The 21788-nt window shown below is 47.7% G+C and overlaps 2 protein-coding genes across 2 annotated transcripts; both read left to right on the forward strand.

The window, feature by feature from the left end:
• The first annotated feature begins 1282 nt into the window (after positions 1-1282).
• mcm3 (minichromosome maintenance complex component 3) lies at positions 1283-11484 on the forward strand. The gene is made up of 17 exons (XM_083933476.1): positions 1283-1418; positions 3401-3513; positions 4796-5004; positions 5101-5231; positions 6098-6336; positions 6443-6551; positions 6777-6930; positions 7044-7175; positions 7263-7471; positions 7565-7739; positions 7830-7956; positions 8043-8193; positions 8873-9013; positions 9134-9243; positions 9321-9397; positions 11022-11106; positions 11246-11484. Exons 1-17 carry the CDS (start codon positions 1344-1346, stop codon positions 11442-11444), a joined length of 2436 nt encoding a protein of 811 aa, XP_083789602.1. The 5' UTR covers positions 1283-1343; the 3' UTR covers positions 11445-11484.
• A 5950-nt stretch (positions 11485-17434) lies between these two features.
• il17a/f3 (interleukin 17a/f3) lies at positions 17435-20019 on the forward strand. Its single transcript, XM_083934644.1, has 4 exons — positions 17435-17484; positions 17714-17919; positions 18373-18516; positions 19651-20019. The coding sequence occupies exons 1-4, from the start codon at positions 17476-17478 to the stop codon at positions 19778-19780; spliced, it is 489 nt and encodes a 162-aa protein (XP_083790770.1). The 5' UTR covers positions 17435-17475; the 3' UTR covers positions 19781-20019.
• The last annotated feature ends 1769 nt before the right edge of the window (positions 20020-21788 follow it).

Raw genomic sequence — 21788 nt, forward strand, 5'->3', positions numbered from 1 at the left:
CACTCTGCTGCCTGATATCTTTCATTTTTCTCCAAAAAGTTTCCTCTAGGAGCATAAACGTGTGTTACAGTGTCCTCTAGGAGTCAAAACATGTCCTAAAGTAACCTCTAGGAGCCAAAACGTGTGCTAAAGCGCGCTCTAGGAGCCAAAACATGTGCTGAAGTGTCCTCTAGGAGCCAAAGCGCGTGCTAAAGTGTCCTCTAGGAGTCAAAACATGTGCTAAAGTGCCCTCTAGGAGCCAAAACATGTGCTAAAGTGTCCTCTAGGAGTCAAAACATGTGCTAAAGTGTCCTCTAGGAGACAAAACGTGTGCTAAAGTGTCCTCTAGGAGCCAAAACACATGCTAAAGTGTCCTTTAGGAGCCACAACACGTGCTAAAGTGTCCTCTAGGAGCCAAAACATGTCCTAAAGTAACCTCTAGGAGCCAAAACGCGTGCTAAAGTGTCCTCTAGGAGTCAAAACATGTCCCAAAGTCTCCTCTAGGAGTCAAAACATGTCCTAAAGTAACCTCTAGGAGCCAAAATGTGTGCTAAAGCGCTCTCTAGGAGCCAAAACATGTGCTAAAGTGTCCTCTAGGAGCCAAAACATGTGCTAAAGTGTCCTCTAGGAGTCAAAATGTGTGCTAAAGTGCCCTCTAGGAGCCAAAACGCGTGCTAAAGTGCCCTCTAGGAGCCAAAATGTGTGCTAAAGTGTCCTCTAGGAGCCAAAACATGTGCTAAAGTGTCCTCTAGGAGTCAAAATGTGTGCTAAAGTGTCCTCTAGAAGCCAAAACATGTGCTAAAGTGCCCTCTAGGAGACAAAATGTGTGCTAAAGTGCCCTCTAGAAGCCAAAACATGTGTTAAAGTGGCCTCTAGGAGACAAAACATGTGCTAAAGTGCCCTTTTCAGTGGAGAGGACTCGCTCTATGTGCCTTTATTTTCTTAAACTAATTTAAAAACAAATCAGAAGCAGATTGTCTTGTTAATGTCTTCCTTAAATGAGTTCTTGTGTATTTCAAATTGAAATGTACAGAAAATTGTGTTTTGAAATAAAGTTTTTGTATTAAAACACACAAAAAAAACGCCTCTTCCGCTTCCTGCATCATTTTCGCGCGGGTTTCTACGGGGGGCGGGGCCATGTGGCGTCCGGCGGATTCTATTGGACGGCTGTTCGTTTTACCCGCCACAGCGCGTTACGTACGTCCCGAGCTGACCAATCACGGCTCACGCTCGTCCTGCCGCCGTCACGCAGTGGCGCGAAAGCCGCTCCAGTGTGCGGGCAGACTGCAGCAGAGCACGGACGCGCCGCACGGACCTCTGCGCCACTTTTCAAGACTTTAAAGCGAAATAAGGAAAGTTTGAGGATGCAGACGGACGTGGTGGATGACCGGGAGATGAGGGAGGCCCAGAGGGACTACCTGGACTTCCTGGACGACGACGTAAGTCTGACTTTTACCCGGGTTAACACTCTCCGTGAGGAGCCATGCGGTCACAACAAAAGAAGCACCATGTCCAGGCGTTTGGATCCGAAATATGGGTCAAAACTGAACAAATGCAGCAGAATCAAGCTGGTTTTGTTTCCTCAGTTTGTGCTGAGTAAGAGGAAAAAAGCCCAGAAGGATCCAAACAGGGGAAAGTTTCTATAAAGACCGAAATATTCCCGATTATATGCATAAAAACCTGCAGATATAACCATGAAATTAAGTGTTTCTGGCATCAAAACAACCCCAAAAGTAGTTTTTTTAACATTGATTGTTCACGTGAGCAAATGGGACATGATCTGGTCTGATGCCAGGGTTCAGTCTGTTTGATATCCAGAATAAATAAAAACTATTCTGCATTTAAACCAGTTCATCCAAGGGTTGTTTTTGCATCATATATATATTTTTATGATTCTCTGCAAACTTAAATCTGTCCTGCTTCCTCATCTGTTGACCTGCAGCTGTCAAACCATGAGGAACAGAGTGGGTTGACAACAATGAACTGGTTTCAATGCATAACATTTTTTATTATGAATATCAAACTGAGTTAATCCTGGTGTCTTATTCCATATGTGCAGATTTAATAAACACCATCAGATGTAAAAATCAGGTTTAAACAGGTGAACGTGTCTGAATGAATGTTGTTGATATGAAACAGTAAAAGACTTTAATGTTCAGCTCTGAATGAACCTGTTTAGTTCACATGAGCGTTAATAAACGGCGTCAGAAGAAGAACTTTATGGATTGTTATTCGTGCAGATATGGATTTGAGGGGGTTCAATCCAGTTCCAGGTTCGAATCCCGGCTGAGGCTCTTCTGTATGGAGTTTGCATCCACTGTGTGAATGTGAGTGTGAATGGTTGTCTGTCTCTGTTTGTCTCTATGTGTCCTGTGATAGACTGGCGTCCTGTCCAGGGTGGACCCCGCCTCACGCCCGATGTCAGCTGGGATCGGCTCCAGCCCCCCCGAGACCCCGACAGGGACAAGAGGCTGAAGATGAATGGGTTTGGGTCTGTTTCTGGGGACGAGTCTGAAGAACAGGAGACAAAAGAAGCTAAAATAACGACTGTTTATTGTGTAATTTAGTTTCTTTAGACACATTTCTGGTTCTCAGTGAAATCCAATCAGCAGTGACACAAGTCCCTCAACCTCTTGTCCCTGTCGGGGTCGCGGGGGGGGCTGGAACCGATCCCAGCTGACATCGGGCGTGAGGCGGGGTCCACCCTGGACAGGACGGCAGTCTATCACAGGACACATAGAGACGAACAGAGACAGACAACCATTCACACCTACGGGTGATTTAGAGTCATCAATGAACCGAACACCTGCACGTCTTTGGACTGTGGGAGGAAACCGGAGAACCCGGAGAAAACCCACGCAGACACGGGGACAACATGCAAACTCCACACAGAAGGGCCCCAGCCGGGATTCAAACCAGGAACCTCTGCCTCCATTTATTAACGCTCATGTAAACTAAACGGGTTCATTCAGAGCTGAACATTAAAGTCTTTTACTGTTTCATATCAACAACATTCACCCAGACACGTTCACCTGTTCATACCTGATGTTCACATCTGATGGTGTTTGTTAAATCAGCACATGTGTAATTACGTTATGTCCCGTTTGCTCATGTGAACAAACAATTTAAAAACTTGTGATACGTTCTTTTTGTTTGTCTTGATGTAAATAATCAACTCAGTCATTTTCTAGTAGTCTAGAATAGTTGACTCACCCTTCATGGGGCTCGTTTGCAGGAATCATCGCTGTTTAAAGTTCAGTCACGTCAGTTTGCAGGCGCTCCACGTTACTGTGAAGCTTGGTGCGACTGTTGTGTGTCGTTGGCTGAAAACAGATGCACGCTGTCTCCTGATGAAACCATTATCAGACAGTTTCGTGTTACCGATTAAAAATAACCCCGACCTTCTGTCCGCTTCCTGCAGCAAGACCAGGGGGTGTACCAGAGCAAGGTCCGGGACATGATCAGTGAGAACAAAGCTCGCCTCGTCGTCAACATCAACGACCTGAGGAGACGCAACGAGTCCCGGGCTGCAAAGTAAGTGTGTGCGTGTGTGTGTGTGTGTGTGTGTGTGTGTGTGTGCGTGTGTGTGTGTGTGGATGTAACTGTATGCGTGTGTGTGTGTGTGTGGATGTAACTGTGCGTGCGTGTGTGTGTGTGGATGTAACTGTGTGCGTGTGTGGATGTAACTGTGTGCGTGTGTGTGTGTGTGGATGTAACTGTGCGTGCGTGTGTGTGTGGATGTAACTGTGTGCGTGTGTGTGGATGTAACTGTGTGCGTGTGTGTGGATGTAACTGCTTGCGTGCGTGTGTGTGTGGATGTAACTGCTTGCGTGCATGTGTGTGTGGATGTAACTGCTTGCGTGCGTGTGTGTGTGGATGTAACTGCGTGCGTGTGTGTGTGTGTGTGGATGTAACTGCGTGCGTGTGTGTGTGTGTGTGGATGTAACTGCGTGCGTGTGTGTGTGGATATAACTGCGTGCGTGTGTGTGTGTGGATATAACTGCGTGCGTGTGTGTGTGGATATAACTGCGTGTGTGTGGATATAACTGCGTGCGTGTGTATGTAACTGCGTGCGTGTGTATGTAACTGCGTGTGTGTGTGTATGTAACTGCGTGTGTGTGTGTATGTAACTGCGTGCGTGTGTATGTAACTGCGTGCGTGTGTATGTAACTGCGTGTGTGTGTATGTAACTGCGTGTGTGTGTATGTAACTGCGTGTGTGTGTGTATGTAACTGCGTGCGTGTGTATGTAACTGCGTGCGTGTGTATGTAACTGCGTGCGTGTGTATGTAACTGCGTGTGTGTGTATGTAACTGCGTGCGTGTGTATGTAACTGCGTGCGTGTGTATGTAACTGCGTGCGTGTGTATGTAACTGCGTGTGTGTGTGTATGTAACTGCGTGCGTGTGTATGTAACTGCGTGCGTGTGTATGTAACTGCGTGCGTGTGTATGTAACTGCGTGCGTGTGTATGTAACTGCGTGCGTGTGTATGTAACTGCGTGCGTGTGTATGTAACTGCGTGCGTGTGTATGTAACTGCGTGTGTGTGTGGATTTAACTGCGTGCGTGTGTGTGTGGATATAACTGCGTTTGTGTGTGTGTATGTAACTGCGTGCGTGTGTGTGTGGATATAACTGCGTGCGTGTGTGTGTGGATATAACTGCGTGCATGTGTGTGTGTGTGCTGATATAACTGTCACGTCTTCTTGATAAGTCGTGTGATCTGCGCAAAACGAGCTGATCTCTGCTGACTTGGCTGACGACAACAAAGCGAATCCCTAACTCCACCCCGATCCTAATGTTCCATTGTCTCTGCCAGACTTATGAGCAACGCCTTCGAGGAGCTGCTGGCGTTCCAGCGCGCTCTGAAGGACCTGGTGGCCTCAGTGGACGGCACCTACGCCAAACAGTACGATGAGTTCTTCATCGCGCTGGAGGGCAGCTTCGGCACCAAGCACGTCACCCCGCGGACCCTGACCTCCCGCCTGCTGGGCAGCATGGTGTGTGTGGAGGGCATCATCACCAAGTGTGAGTTTACCATCGGGATGTGTCTCTTTGCACTTGACGTAATATTTGAAAATGTTTCCCTGTGGACGTGATACTCAGAGTCGTTGCCTTCTTTAGGTTCCCTGGTGCGTCCTAAAGTAGTGCGCAGCGTCCACTACTGCCCCGCCACCAAGAAGACCATGGAGAGGAAGTACACGGACATGACCTCTCTGGATGCCTTTCCCTCCAGTGCCATCTACCCCACCAAGGTAACCGTGCTGTCGAGATGTGTGTGTTGCCAGGCAGCAACACCTGGGTCTGAAAAGCCACTTAAGGCTTCGAAAGCATTGGTGGAAAGTACAGAGAACATTTACTTAAGTACAGTTTTGAGATCCTTGTATTTTATGCTACCTTATACTTCTGCTGCTCTACATTTCAGAGGAAAGGTTTGACTTTTTACTCCACAACATTTAACTTTAGTTACTCGTTACTACACAGATTCAGATTATTCATTCAGAATATTATAAACACATTAAATAACGTATGTTGTTATAGATTAAGCTTCACAGAAGTAAATAAAAGTAGCCCCACCTTTTTATCAGCTGCAACATGAAGGAGCCAGTTGAGGTGGTTCAGGATCATCTGGGAAGGATGAACCCTGGGCGCCTCCCTAGGGAGGTGTTCCAGGCACGTCCAGCTGGGAGGAGGCCTCGGGGAAGACCCAGGACCAGGTGGAGAGATTAGATAGTTCTTGTTCCACCACTGTTCAAAAGCGAGTCAATCCACAGAAATAAACAAGTTTACAGCCTGGCGCCAAATCAGTTTTTGTCTTCAAAGCTCATTTCCTCATTCTTATTTATGCTATGGGTCTGAATTTTCATAGAATTAAGGGCGTGTCACTTTGAACATCGATCATTCTGCAACCTCAGCTCCTTCTAGGCTCCGCCTCTAAGTCCAACATTTAGGTTGGACTTAGAGGCGGTGCCAGGCACCACCAAGATGGCGACAGCCGGAGCCGCCCAACCCAAGCTCCAGTTTGGCTCTTCGGCAACGAAGACTACGAGCGTATTTTCTCAGTCTGCGGCACCAGTTCTTGTTTTTTTCACGTCACTTTACTGTTTTTGTCTCTGGACAGGACGAGGAGAACAACCCCCTGGAGACAGAGTTCGGTCTCTCCGTGTACAAGGACCACCAGACCATCACGGTGCAGGAGATGCCAGAGAAGGCCCCCGCTGGCCAGCTGCCCCGCTCTGTGGACATCATCCTGGACAACGACCTCGTGGACATGGTGAAGCCCGGAGACAGAGTGCAGGTCATCGGGACGTACCGCTGCCTGCCGAGCAAGATGGGAGGATTCACCTCTGGCACGTTCAGGTGAGATGGGACCAAGTGTGGACCGGAGCTGCTGACTTTACCCTCAGTCTCCCCCTGGGATCATTCAAGTGTTTCTGATCCTTTAACTATTCACTTTTCTCCTCAGGACCATCATGATCGCCTGCCACGTCAAGCAGATGAACAAGGAAGTGTCCCCAAACTTCTCAGCGGACGACATAGCCAAGATCAGGAACTTCAGCCGGACCCGCTCCATAGTAAGGCTTCAGACTTCCATCGGTACCATCTGTGCCAGTAAACCCACACACACACACACGCACACACACACACACACACACACACACACACACACACACACACACACACACACGGACGGGAAGCGTGATTGATGGCACATATTTATGAAAGAATGTCAGAAATAAAGAGAGTTTTCCGTCCGACAGCGACGTAATGTTAATCCTCCCCCTTGTGTTTTCACTCAGGATGTGTTTGATCAGCTCTCCCGCTCCCTGGCTCCCAGCATCCACGGCCACGAGTACATAAAGAAGGCCATCCTCTGCCTGCTGCTGGGCGGCGTGGAGAAGGTGCTGGAGAACGGATCTCGCATCAGAGGAGACATCAACATCCTGCTCATCGGTACCGGATGTTCTCTGCTAATGAAACTCTGCTAATGAAACTCGGGTTTGATTGTGTTGTGAGGTTTGTTTGTGAGACGGTGGTTAACGTCAGGCATCTCGTTCCTCTCACAGGTGATCCATCCGTGGCAAAGTCCCAGCTGCTGCGTTACGTCCTTCACACCGCGCCCAGGGCCATCCCCACCACTGGACGAGGCTCCTCTGGTGTGGGTCTGACCGCAGCCGTCACCACTGACCAGGAGACTGGTACGACCCGCGTAAATGACTAAACACATGGAACCAACACACGCACGTTTCTGACATTTACCGGAGCTAATATATTTATTTATTTAGGTGAGCGCCGTCTGGAGGCGGGAGCCATGGTGTTGGCCGACCGCGGCGTGGTGTGCATCGACGAGTTCGACAAAATGTCCGATATGGACCGCACGGCCATCCACGAGGTGATGGAGCAGGGCCGCGTCACCATCGCCAAGGCCGGCATCCACGCCCGCCTCAACGCCCGCTGCTCTGTGCTGGCGGCTGCCAACCCCGTCTACGGCAGGGTGAGTACCTCCTCTGACCGTGACCCGTTTGACCTTTTACTGCGCTCTCGTCTTTCCCCCTCTGTAAACGTTAACCCTACTCTGTCCCCGCAGTACGACCAGTACAAAACCCCCATGGAGAACATAGGCCTGCAGGACTCTCTGCTGTCGCGTTTCGACCTCCTGTTCATCGTGCTGGACCAGATGGACCCCGAGCAGGACCGCGAGATCTCCGACCACGTGCTGCGGATGCACCGCTACCGCGACCCACGCGAGCAGGAGGGAGCAGGTACTGTGCATCAGGACTTCTTCTTTAAAACACAGTCCTGCAAAAATAAAGCAGTATTTGTTCTGAATTGAGTATTTCCTTGTGTTGTAGCCATGGCCATGGGTGGGAACGTGGACGTCCTGGCGACAGAAGACCCAGACGCGTTGGCAGAAGAGCACGAGGAGCTTCAGCTCTACGAGAAACACAACAACCTGCTGCACGGACGCAAGAGAAAGAAGTACGCCCGGTGTCAGCCCCGGCCTTGAAGAGTGCAGCAAACACCTGGGCGACCGGTTTAAGTGAAGAACCTTTCCTCTGTTTCAGGGACAAGGTCGTGAGCAAGGAGTTCATGAGGAAGTACATCCACATCGCCAAGGCTGTGAAGCCTGTGCTGACGGAGGAGGCAGCCAATCACATCGCAGAGGAGTACGCGAGGCTGAGGAGCCAGGAGCAGATGGGGGCTGATATTGCCAGGGTGAGCAGGAGCACACACACACACACACACACACACACACACACACACACACTCTTATATGTGCAGGAGAGGTTACTGTAGTGGTTGGACTTGACATCTCCGAGTCTGACGGTGAATTTAAGGATTTATTTGAACCAAACAACAAACAATTGTTAGTAGTGGAGAGAGTTACTTTGCGATTTTGACGAGTTTTAATTTAAGTTTAACTAAGGTGTGTTTTCCGATGCAATTCAGCTGTTGTCTCAGTTTAGTCAGAGAGAAACCTGGATTCAAATCGACCAACATCCTTTATTTAAGCAGGTAAAAACTCAACCTGGCCAAGACGGCAGCACAAAAGAGGAATGGTTCACATGATTATTTGCATATCCGGGTAGAAACCACGCAGCTCCGTAACCTTTACTCTGATAAAACGTGCCGTTCTGCTGCAGCTGTTCATTCTTTTAAATCTAAACTGGAGACTTTTCTGTTTGCCTCTACCTTTCATTAAATAATATAAACTGCATGAACTGTATTTGAACCTCTCCTAAACTCTTATTTATGTTATGTGTTTCAAATGTGTTTAAATGTTCTGTGTGACGCACTTTGAATTGCCTTGCGGTTGAATCGTGCCATATAAATAAACTTGACTTGTGTGTGGACCACATGAGCGTCCTCTGACAGCGTTCCCTCCTCTCCTCAGACCTCTCCGGTGACGGCCCGTACGCTGGAGACCCTCATCCGTCTGTCCACCGCGCACGCCAAGGCCCGCATGAGCAAAGCGGTGGAGCTGGAGGACTCGGAGGTGGCCGTGGAGCTCGTCCAGTTCGCCTACTTTAAAAAAGTGCGTCCTGCTTAAGAACGGAACGATATCGCTGTCCCCTGAATGCTTCAAGTAAAGGTGAAGTAACGCAGTATCCAGAGAATCGAGCTCATGTCCGGGTTGTGTGGTCTTTCTCTGAAGGTTCTGGAGAAAGAGAAGAAGCGGTCGAGGAAGGAGCGGGACTCTGGTTCGGAGGAAGAGGAGCAGGAGGAGGAGTCCACTCAGCCGTCACAGAAAACTACGAGGAAGAGGTAAAAGCACCTGGTGTTAGTGACGGCGTTTTAAATGGTGTGTTTGTGTGTGTGTCACTAACGTGTGTGTCCTGCAGGGGGCGGCGCGGCTCTCAGGATGGCGAGGACCCCTACAGCCCGTATGACTTCAGTGAAGAGAAGAATGTTCCTGAGAGTAAGCGTCCCTTCTCTGACTCAGTCTTTCCAGCGGTGCAAAGTAAAACATTTCCAGGTTCTTTGACTTTTTTTACGTTTGAGAAGGAAACTTTTCAAAGACGGCTTCGGTGCGTAACACGTCGTCTTCGCAGATTAGTTCATACAGGGCTTCAAATCCTGTAAATGCTTGAAAAAGTATCTGCATTTCATTCACAACAAACATCTCAGAATGGAAATTTAGTTTAGTTTCTGATCCTTCTGGTGTAAAAACCACAGTTTTAGGTGTTTAGAGCGTAAAATCATGTCTTTTTATCGTGATTAATGAACCACAGCTGTGACGTGCTTGAGAATGGACCTGGAAAGTGCTTGACTTTGACTTTGGGAAAGGTGTTCAGTGTTTAAACAGATGAAGCTCGTTCCAGAGGGGGTTTGATCGCCTGCAGCTTTTCTCTGCATGTATCGGAGTCAGAGATGGAGACTCGACTTTGAGACTCGGACTGGAGTTGCACTTGAGACGCACACAAATGAGACTTGAGACTTGACTCTGACTCGAGATTTGAGACTTGTGCGCAGTCTTTTTAGTTCTGACCTTTTTGGAGCATTAACACCAGGAGCAGAAAGTCCTTCTCTCCCACAGAGATGAGTGAGCGACAGATGACACAGAGAGAGCTGCTGCTGCTGCTGCTGCTGCTGCTGCTGCTGCTGATGCTGCTGCTGCTGCTGCTGCTGCTGCTGCTGCTGCTGCTGCTGCTGCTGGGGCGGCCTTAGTTTAAGTTGGCTATTCCACAGACCCGCTCCGGTCTGGCCTGTCCGAATATCCAACTACAAACTAACTTCAGCCCGGTCAATTGTTTGGCTTTAATAACTTCAGGCACAGCCGAACTAAAGAATCGCAGAATGCAACTCCTGTGTTAAATAAACTACTAATGTTAGCTTGCTACTAATGTTAGCTTGCTACTAATGTTAGCTTGCTAATAATGTTAGCTTTGTGAGAGCTTCATTTATAGTTTTGCGTTCATTAAATTACATATTTTTGAACAGTGTGTTCTTGCCGATGCGTACCATGAAAATACTGGTTAATTATTAATGTCAGCTAAAGATAAGTTTACGTTACAGGGTTGTTGTTGTTGACCATGTAACTTTAATGTTACTGCGTTATCAGCTTTAACAGTTACACTGCATTTGAAAGGCTGGAGGATTATTGCTCTCTGACAAATCTGCTGCCCTGACAAACACAATGAGCAGCCAATACAATAAAAATATATGAAATAAGTGAGAACAGCAAATAAACATCAACATCAGAATCCTGAATATGAGTCAGGATATCTGCAGTCAGATGTGTCTGCCTCCGTTATTAAACATGTCTTTAAACCCTCCACTGAGAGCAGGAGCTGGAGCTTCAGGTGTGTCTGTGATTAGTTCAGGTAAACTTTGTTTATTTACAGCAGATTATAAAGTGTCATTAGTTTGGACCTTGTGTCATTATACAATACGGTTGCACTCCAACTCTATGATTAATTAAAACCATAAGAGACTTGATTATTGCCGCTGCCCTCAGAGACTTGAGACTCGACTCGGACTTGCAGAAAGTGACTTGTGACCCCTCTGATTGGACTTCTCTCATTGGTCTTTCTGCTCTTCAGTTCAGCCCAGAACCCCGAAACCAGCCACGCCGCAGCAGGTGGAGGAGCCCATGGAGGCTGAGGAGACGGAGCTCTCTGCAGAGAGGTGAGTGACGTATCCATACGGCTCAAAGCGGGCGCAAGCGCTCAATATATTAAGCATTGGAAGAGATAAGATAGAGCTTACCCCTCCGGTGGCATCAGAAGTGCCCGTGAAATGTAATCGCACCTCTTTCCTCCGCCAGGCTGAAGGAGTTCAAGTCGTCCCTGTTCGCGGTGTTCCAGTCCGCCCACGCTCAGTCCGTGAAGATGAAGAGCCTGATGGACGACATCAACAAGGAGCGCGAGAGCCGCTTCTCCGAGAGCGAGGTCCGCGCCGCTTTGGCTCGCATGCAGGACGACAACCAGGTCATGGTGGCCGACGACATCATCTTCCTCATCTGAGGGGGGGGCAGAAGACCGTCTCTGAATATGAATACATGAACTTTAAAAGGACCTGGTTTATACTCTCATGTACATTTTTCTCCTGATGTCACACACACACACACACACACACCCATGTTGTAGTCCTGCGTCCTCTGTTTCATCTCATTTTCTCAAAAGCCACGCATGAAGCACCGCAAACAGTTTCTTCTCATGATGTGTTTGGATCCACTTTGGTACAGCAATGAAACCTCCTGCGCGTTGTTTCGCAACACTGACATTAAGTGCTTTTACCAACACTTCTGATGTCTGCCTTTGTAAATAGTTGGAGTTCTGAAATATTAACTGTCAGCAGTTGTGTATTAAAAAATAAAATGTAATGTGGGACACGGTTCTGGGTCTTAAATGAGTCGACAGTGCTACGTTCCAGTCGCCTCCTGAGTCCGTCCTGATCTCTGAGCTCCGTCGTGTTTCACTCTCAGATCAGTCTGGTGACGTTTGAGCAGCGACCGAACCAATCAGCGTTGGTTTCTTTGGTGGATTGAAGTGAAACAGAAGAGACTGTTGAGTGTGAACAACATGGAGGCTTCCACGGATGATCTGATTGGTTGGTTTGGCCCGTATGTTGGTGACAGACAGATGGTTTATCCAATCAGAAACCAGGATTTTCAACCCTTCCCCAAAGATCTTTAAACCAGAGTTCAGATGGATCTGCGGAGACCAGGAGGCTCCATCATCTGGAGGAGTCGGGTTAGCCTAATAGCTCGTTTGGTGGAAAATAGCCTTCTTGTTTACCTTTAATACTGTTAGTTATCAGTGATCTGTGACGCCATGTCCACTGTTACGTCAGTGATTTCATGCGTTTCCCAAAATGCCACTGGAAAACCCAAGCATTCTCCCCCCGACTCGCCACATACGGACGCTTTGTCAGGACCCCTTTGCTTCAAACTGCTCCACTACACTTGCTTCTTTAGACACAGGGAACATGAGTGGATTTAAGTGCGACAGAAGAGACTGTTGAGTGTAACCAACATGGAGGCTTCCACGGATGAGATGAGCAGCTATGGAGCAAGCCGCTCACTAACTCTTTGTTCTCTGGATCCTTCTGTTGAATATGGACCGGGCTCCTGAAATCGGCCTTTGATCCGTAAATTCACGTTAAACACAAAGGGAAAATCTCCTTTACCCACATGTTGTTTCCTTTCTGAGCTTTGCCTCCACGCTGTTAATATCAGACTTACAGGACTCTGGCATTTTCTTTACTGGCACCACAATAAATTCTTCGTTAAGAGCTGATCTCAAATGACTGAACCTCCCTGTGCTTCTGTGCCACTGTGTTTACAAGAAGCACTTCATTTGAAACCCTCAATGAGTCCAGAAGATGCTTCATGTGGGGGGCAAGAGTTCAAACACCACCTCACTGAGTCGGGTGATACCTCAGGTGGTGGGGTACACGGCGTTGTTGCACCAACACGTCACAGACACACAAAGCCTTTCCTGACCTTAAGCTCTGACATGTCACTGTGACCCAGTCTGAAGATGAGGCCTAGACTCACTGGAGCCGCGCACCAACCCCAGGTGAGGAGCGAGCAACCGCTGCCAGCATCATCCAGCGCACGAGAGGCTGAGCTCTCTACACCCACGGCTGACTCATATCACGCACCGTACCAGAGACTGCAGCCAGCGCCTTCCTCACATCTGTCGCCTCAGCTGAGACCAAGGCTTCAGGATGATGAGAGTAACGTTTCAAACCAACTAAATATTCACATCCTGCTCCCACGACTCTCTCGACTAAAGGCAGATTAAGTTTACATTTTTACAGGTTCCTACAGGTGTGATTTCAATTATTAATTTTAATATGTTTTCTAGGGGAGAGAGCAATCGGTCAGTCCTGGTTCCTACCCTCACCTGTGGTCATGAAAGCTGGGTCAGGACCCAAAGAACCAGGTCCAGGTCCAAGCGTGTGAAATGTGTTTCCTCAGGAGGGGTCTGGAGTCTCCCTTAGAGAGAGGGGGAGAAGTTCAGCATCCGTGAGGAACTCGGAGTAGAGCCGCTGCTCCTTTGTGTTGAAAGGAGCCAGTTGAGGTGGTTCAGGATCATCTGGTAAGGATGAACCCTGGGCGCCTCCCTAGGGAGGTGTTCCAGGCACGTCCAGCTGGGAGGAGGCCTCGGGGAAGACCCAGGACCAGGTGGAGAGATTAGATCTCCACACTGGCCTGGGAACGCCTCAGGATCCCCCAGTTAGAGCTGGTTAATGTGGCCCGGGAAAGGGAAGTTTGGGGTCCCCTGCTGGAGCTGCTGCGCCTGAGACCTGACCCCGGATAAGAGGCTGAAGATGAGATGAGATGTTGTGTTTTCAAGGTTTGAAAAATGCTTGAATTTTGGATCAATTATGTCAAAATGCTTGAAATTGTATCTGCATTTCTCTCACATCATTTATTTAGTTCATAATTTGTTTATTTCAGAACAATTTAAGTAGTTTTTAACACTATACCGTCTCTTTTAATGTGTGATTTTAATAAAACAAAAGAGTGAAATGGTCATTTTTAATGTTTACGTAGAAATGTGTGATTCAGCACAGCTGTAAGGTGCTGGAAAAGCTTTGAAATGGACCTTGAAAGTGCTTGAATTTGGCCCCAGAAAAGGTGCACAAACCCTGATTTTAAGTCATTTTAACTTTTATTTAAGTCTTAAAGCAACAGTCCAACATTTTCTCGAGTGTTCTTCAGTTTGGTGGCGCTCTGTTTAGTTTTTTATGTTGAACATGTGTTTGTCTGAATGGACCTGTATTCACCCTCTGTCTGGCGCCTGTCTCTTTAAGACCCCCTCCTGAAAAAGCCCAGTCTGCTCTGATTGGTCGGCGTTTCTGGGTCTTCCACAGTTGCGCTCTCTGCGTCTCGGCTCCATCATTGCAGTTGGGGGAATGACTAAAACGGCATTTCCAGCAGCACTTCCTACCTCCAGCATGTGTGTGTGTGATGAACCTCAGTGGGGTTGTGAACGCAGCCCAGCTCAGCTCCTCCCTCTGCACCAGGTGCAGCATGAAAGGCCCAAAATGGCTCCGGCTCCAGCTCCTCCCAGGCTGGTGAGGAGGGTTCCTGCTTTATTCACCTGAGTTTAGTCCCTGTTTGGTTTTTACTCATGTGTGTCTTTGGTTTTAGAGGATCCTCTGCTGCTGCTGCTGCTGCTGCTGCTGCTCTGCTCTGTTCTGTTCTGTTGGACCAGTTGTTTTTATTTCTGCTTTCTTGCAGTTTTGATTTGTTTCCATGGTCCTTTTCTGTTGAATCCTCGAGTTAGAGATGTTGTTCATCAGTTGGGATGTTGGTTTTTGTTCATTTCCTTTTGCTTTTTGTGTCTTTCTTGATTTTTAGTGCGTGCTGGGAGTCTAGGCACTGTGGTGGAGACCCCACTCCAAGTGCATGCAAGCAGGCACTAGGCCTCCTGTAGTGCATGGTTTTGTGTTGTGTTGTGTTGTGTTGTGTTGTGTTGTGTTGCACCCCAGGCTAAAGGGTAATGGCACATCCCTGGTATTCTGTCTCCCACTGAGGCCCCGGCCCACGGATCTGAATTGATTGAATGCTGACAACCAGAGATTTGTGCCACATAGAAAATAAAGATTTGTAGTTTTGAGAGGGGGTGCACTGTGTGTCAGAGGAGATAATACAGTGGTGGTTAGCACTGTCGCCTCACAGTGAGAGGGTTCCTGGTTTGAATCCCAGCTGGGGCCCTTCTGTGTGGAGTTTGCATGTTGTCCCCGTGTCTGCGTGGGTTTTCTCCGGGTTCTCCGGTTTCCTCCCACAGTCCAAAGACGTGCAGGTGTTCGGTTCATTGATGACTCTAAATCACCCGTAGGTGTGAATGGTTGTCTGTCTCTGTTCGTCTCTATGTGTCCTGTGATAGACTGGCGTCCTGTCCAGGGTGGACCCCGCCTCACTCCTGATGTCAGCTGGGATCGGCTCCAGCCCCCCTGCGACCCCGACAGGGACAAGAGGCTGAAGATGAATGAATGAACAAACTGGAGCGAGGTGAACGTGCCCGGCAGCAAGGTAAGAGAGGAAGATGCAGGAATTTCACATTAAAATAAAAGTAGTTTCCTACAGAGACTCCGGCTGCCGCCCCTCTTTAACATCGTTACACTGAGCTCCTGTCATAGGTGCGTAGTGTAGCTGTGACATCACAACTGAACAGGAAGCTCGTTTCTCATTTCTGTGGATTGAGTAGTTTTGATGCTTTCACCGTATTTATACAACACCTCAACCTGCTTTTTTATAATACGGGACCTTTAAGGCTTCTTCAATGTGACTCTCTTTACTGTGATTGTTACAAGATCCAATGACAGATGCACCTCACCACACAAGATGGTATATTTTTATAAGATGAAAAAGGCACCAAAGGATGTTTGCAGACAGTCGAAGCACCACCTCATACCTCCAGTTATCAAAGTCCTTCATCTATGACATCATTTCTCATCTATCTGTGTGTGCATCTCGTCGTGTACCTGTTGCACATGTGAGGAACGCTCTGTCGTGCAGTCGTTGGCGGGGCTTCTGGTCTCTAAGTGTTTGAGCGTCTCAGTGTGAAACCTCTCCTCCTGACTTCACTGCTCTCCTGCAGAGCTGTGCTCCACTTAGCCGGCTCCTGACTCGTACGACGCGTGAAGAGAGCAGATGTTATCACACGGCGAGTCTTTGAAACACAGTTTTGCTGACTCATACCACGACTCTCACCAGCATCTCTTTGGCCTACATTGTTCAGACCGGGGTGTAGCTGTGACAGTGTGTAGGTGCAGTTACTAGAATGATGAGTCTCTGTTGGGTTCTTAACCGTAAGTCCAGCGTTGCGTGGGCGTGGGCGTGGGCGTGGGCGTGGGCGTGTGTGTGTGTGTGTGTGTGTGTGTGTGTGTGTGTGTGTGTGTGTGTGTGTGTGTGTGTGTGTGTGTGTGTGTGTGTGTGTGTGTGTGTGTGTGTGTGTGTGTGTGTGTGTGTGTGTGTGTGTGTGTGTGTGTGTGTGTGTGTGTGTGTGTGTGTGTGTGTGTGTGTGTGTGTGTGTGTGTGTGTGTGTGTGTGTGTGTGTGTGTGTGTGTGTGTGTGTGTGTGTGTGTTCTCAGTGCTGTGAGGTATAAAAAGAGTGTTTTTGAAAAAGTAAACAAATGCACTCTTGATTTTTACTCTCATTATTGGCCAAAATGTAAAATACACACAGATATATTGTCTCCAAATAAAAACTGAGAAGGAAAGGTGCACAGGTGGATTTGCTCCAAACTTGTCATGGATCTCCAAAACAAAATGAACGTTTACCACTGAAAAACAACTATGAAGTTATGACAAAAGACATTTTCACTGTCGAATATGTTCTCTCATCTCATCTCATCTCATCTCCAGCCTCTTATCCGGGGTCGGGTCGCGGGGGCAGCAGCTTTAGCAGGGGACCCCAAACTTCCCTTTCCCGGGCCACATTAACCAGCTCTAACTGGGGGATCCTGAGGCGTTCCCAGGCCAGTGTGGAGATCTAATCTCTCCACCTGGTCCTGGGTCTTCCCCGAGGCCTCCTCCCAGCTGGACGTGCCCAGAATCAGGACTAAAGATGGGACAGGTCTGCTGCAACTTTGAGTTCTTTTAAATCACGACTGAAGACTTTTCTGTTTGCGGCTGCTTTTCAGTAAACTGCACTGTAACTTCTGTCACTGTCACCGTATTTTATACGTTTTAAAAATGACCTTTTATGTGTTTTATGCGTTTGTTTTTCCGGGTGCCTTTAATGATTTAAGTACAGCACTTTTATAAATGACCTAAAATCTGCACAGCTCTTCTGGGGCAATGAGAAAAATGCACATAGTCAAAGAAACGAATGGCGACCACAAAGAGACGATCTTATCTGCAGATCAACGCGTGTATCTTTAACATCAGTGACAGTCATATCGGTAAATGCAGCGCAGGTGTTGCCCGCACACACCAGCACCGCGCGCCTGCATATAAACACAGAGAGGACGTCGACACAACGAGACGGCAGCAGAGCTTCACGGGGAAAGTTGGACTCTTCAGGCGACACAGTCATGCTGCTGGTGAGTGCTTTAATCTTTAATCTCCATCGTGATGGTGAGGTTAGTTTCCACAGGGCGACTTTAGGTTTAAACGACAGAGTGTGACACACTGAAGGGGAGGGGCGCTCATTTGAAGGGAAAGTCGATGCATCATTTGACTCCAATTTCGTTCTTTGGTGTTGACGTTGTAGATGAAATGACGAGGCGGTCGTCTTCTGGATAAAGCATTTCCTGGTGTTCTTGTGTTTAGGTGTCGAGAGCTTTGTTGGTGCTCGGCCTGGGCGCGCTGTTACACGCCGCCGGGAGAAGCCGGGCGGGCTCCCTGAAGCTGAGGCTGGGAGCCAAACCAAAGGGCAAGACGGTGAGACTGATCCTGGATCCCTCAGTGCAGCCCCAGATCGCCAGCACGTCTGTCTCGACCATCGCCCGCACGTCTCTGTCGCCGTGGACGTACAGGTAAGGCATTACTGAAGCTTTACACCTGTTTGACGTGTTTGGTCATTCAGTTTTGAACTTTTAGAGCCTGGAATAGGGGGTGAAGTTCAGCATCCGTGAGGAACTCGGAGTAGAGCCGCTGCTCCTTTGCGTTGAAAGGAGCCAGTTGAGGTGGTTCAGGATCATCTGGTCTGGATGAACCCTGGGCGCCTCCCTAGGGAGGTGTTCCAGGCACGTCCAGCTGGGAGGAGGCCTCGGGGAAGACCCAGGACCAGGTGGAGAGATTAGATCTTGACACTGGCCTGGGAACGCCTCAGGATCCCCCAGTTAGAGCTGGTTAATGTGGCCCGGGAAAGGGAAGTTTGGGGTCCCCTGCTAAAGCTGCTGCCCCCGAGACCTGACCCCGGATAAGCGGCTGAAGATGAGATGAGATGAGCCTGGAATCCCAATAATCCGTGTTTCCTCCCTCTGTAGAGACTCCTGTGTGGCGTCTCGGTTGCCTCGGCAGATCTCTAATGCTCACTGCCTGACCTCCAGCTGTTCGAGCCTGCAGGGGGGAGGTGAGGACATGGTCCTGGTGTCCAAACCTATCTACTACCAGGTCCTGGTCCTCCACAGGTAAAGTCTCTGCAGCCTTTATTAAAGCAGCTAATGGTGCACTTTGGTCAAACTTCCATTGTATTGTGGTTTCAAACGGTGGGAATAGGAAAACCCAAAGTCACCTGGTACATGTCATCGGCCAAACATTGAGGTTAGACTCTGCACAGCCTCGAGACTTCAGCTGGAACCCTACACACACACACACACACACACACACACACGACCAAACACATCCATAAATCTTTATTTCAAAGACAGTGGTGTCCGTTTTCTTTCTGACTCACCTCCCGATGCTGCACAGAAACAGTATAAAGGGCATTTTAGCTGTTGCAATCTTTATATTGAACTGAATGGAAGCAAACTGGATTCAGTTAACGTTTGCTTTATTCTCACATTTGCTTTCAGGGTTCGTTCAGCTGCTTGAAATCCTTTTGTGTTGTGTTTTCAAGGTTTGAAAAGTGCTTGAAATGTGGATAAATTACTTAAATGTTGAATTTATTTCACAACAAATATCTTTAGAAGAGAATTTTGATTTAATTTCTCATCCTTCTGTTATTACGAAAACATTTTCTGGTGTTTAAAGCTTAATACCATGATTTTACCAGAAAAACTTAAGGTGAAATTATCATTTTCAATATCTATCTGTGTTTGTAGAAATATGTAATTTACCACAACTGTAAAAAGTTTGAAAATTGACCTTGAAAGTGCTTGAAAAGTGCTTGAATTTGACCACGAACAGGTGTATGAGCCCTGTTCTAGTCACATCCATTACAGTCCACATTTATTTAATATACAAATCTTATCCGGCTGTTTAAAATGTGACGTCACACCCTTTCAAAATAAGAGTTCCGGGTCCAAACGCTCCGTTGAAACAAAACAGACACAACGGGCGAACATGTGACCAACTACGATCACCTCTTTGGTCAGTTTGACGTCTTTTTCATCGATAAGAAAGAATTAAAATGACAATTAGGTTGTTTTTAAAACTCAGATCTGTTCAAACTACGGGGAACACGGCAGTGCTGTGTTGTAGAAACACGAGGCTCGGACCTGGAAATCATATTTTGAAAGGGCGTTACGTCACGACGTGATAGATAATGACAGCATCAGTCTATATTGAGCCCTTTTTAATCCCCCCCCCTTCCTCTCCAGAGTCCCAAGGCAAAGCCGCACACGCCAGGGAGGGAGGAGGACCAGGGTTAAGCATGACTTCAGACTGGGGACGGAGGTGATCACAGTGGGCTGCACCTGCGTGAGGCCCAGCGTCCTCCCACAGCAGTGACACCCAGGACGCTCTCTCAGCACGCTTTCATATCACTCTCTTACTTAAACTTGTATTAAGCAATGTGTTTCAAGCTCCCACTGAATCAAATGACCTTTAATGTGGCGGCCAGTAGAACTACCATGACTATTGAAGTACTGCAGAGACCCCCTAGTGGTGGAAAAAGGTTAATGCAGCTTTAACCTATGGGGAAAGTACAAACAACACATTTACTGTGTCGTTTTCTCAGCAGCCATGAAATGGGAGTTATATATATTAAATATGCTATTATACTTTTGTGTCTTGTCTTTTATGTCACATTTATAATATCCCTGTTTGTATTTTATTGTTACAATATCAATTAATTAAACGTTTTAACCCAGCGTTCATGTCTTAATGGGCTTTTTACACATGACATATTCTATACAAACCGATTTCCTTCCTGTAAAAGTTCACACTAAACTCAGGTGTTTAACTTTATTCCATGCTAATACATATTTATGGAACGTATTATGGTCTTATTATAATGTTTTCATGAAACTAAACTGGAAGGAGTCGGTCTGTCCTTCAGTTTTCTCGCCAATTTCAATTTCCGATCAACTTCACGCTGGCCGGGTGAGTTGCTGCGGACTCGAGGAAGTGCAGTGTCACGTGCGAATGCTTCAGGCACACGAGACATAACCATTAGCAGTGTGTTCTGTACAAAGTGTGTAGTGTACTGAGAGGGGACCGTAGACTGGTTAAAAAACAGACGTAGCGTCTCCGTCTGGGTCCGTTCTCTCAACTCAATCCAGTTGTCCTCACCTACAGGAGTCGCCATCTTGTCAGACTTTGACTCCGCCTCATTTCCTCTGACCACAAAAGGGCATGTATGTGACGTTTGGGGGGAGGGGCGTACGTCCATCTGGCTGACGTTTACCTCCGAGGAGAAGGTATAAGGGGCTTGGAGATGTTTAGCTCATGTCTCCATGACAACACTGAGGGAGGTGATTTGTTTTGGACCAATCTAGTTTTTATTTTATTGGAGGTTAAAGTTTATGAATAATTAGGGGCGTGGCCTCTTGAGTGACAGCTAGCCTCTGGCCCTCACTTCTCCTCGGAGGCTAGTTGTCAGGATTAGCATCATTAGCATGCGGTGTGGTGTGGTGTGGTGTTTCCATAATTGACAAGATGGTTTAGGAACACAACGTGTTAACCATAGCTCTGTAGTGCTAATTAAGTAGCCGCACTTGCACCATGACTTAAATACAGCCTACTATCGATGGCACATACACTAGATGTTAATCTGAAGCAGCTAGAGGATTCGGACCGTGAGGGTCGGTGGTTTACAGTCTATGGGCATGGTGCTGTGCTGAATATCAGTTCAGAGCCAGTGCAATCTCTGCTACAGACACAGGAAATAAAAAAAATTTCTCCCTTTCTTGGATAAAAATGTCAAAATTGACTCCAACTCTCATTTATCTAGTAACATGTTCTGTTAGCCTAGCTCCCAGGCGTTGGAGCTAATGTTGCTAAATGAACGTATCTTCCTCCCCCCAACGTCACATACATGCCCTTTTTTGGTCAGAGGAAATGAGGCGGAGTCAAAGTCTGACAAGATGGAGACTCCTGTAGGCGAGGACGATTGGATCAAGCTGAGAGAACGGACCCCTGTTTTTATACAGTCTATGATAGGCGTGTGCGTGTGCGTGTGCGTGTGCGCGTGCGTGTGTGTGTGCGTGCTTACAAATGAGAAATGACGAGAACAAGGGAAAAGTGTGAGTTCAGTCAAGCTGTTTTTACTGACCATGCCAAATAGATACAATCAATCCAGCCTTGAGGATACACAGCGACACACACTTACAGCGAGTACAAACCCCGTGGAACGACTCCCCCGGCTACAGTGCAAACATTTTAAACACCTCAATCAAGTCAGTATGACTCAACAACTCGAGCTAATTTCATCTTTCTCTTTTACTCTTTTAGGTTTACATTCCCTTGAAAATCATAAACGGACACTCAGAGCGCTGTGACACAAGCAAAGCGAGGC

This window comes from Echiichthys vipera, assembly GCF_963691815.1.
Source record: "Echiichthys vipera genome assembly, chromosome: 19".
Taxonomy (NCBI): domain Eukaryota; kingdom Metazoa; phylum Chordata; class Actinopteri; order Perciformes; family Trachinidae; genus Echiichthys; species Echiichthys vipera.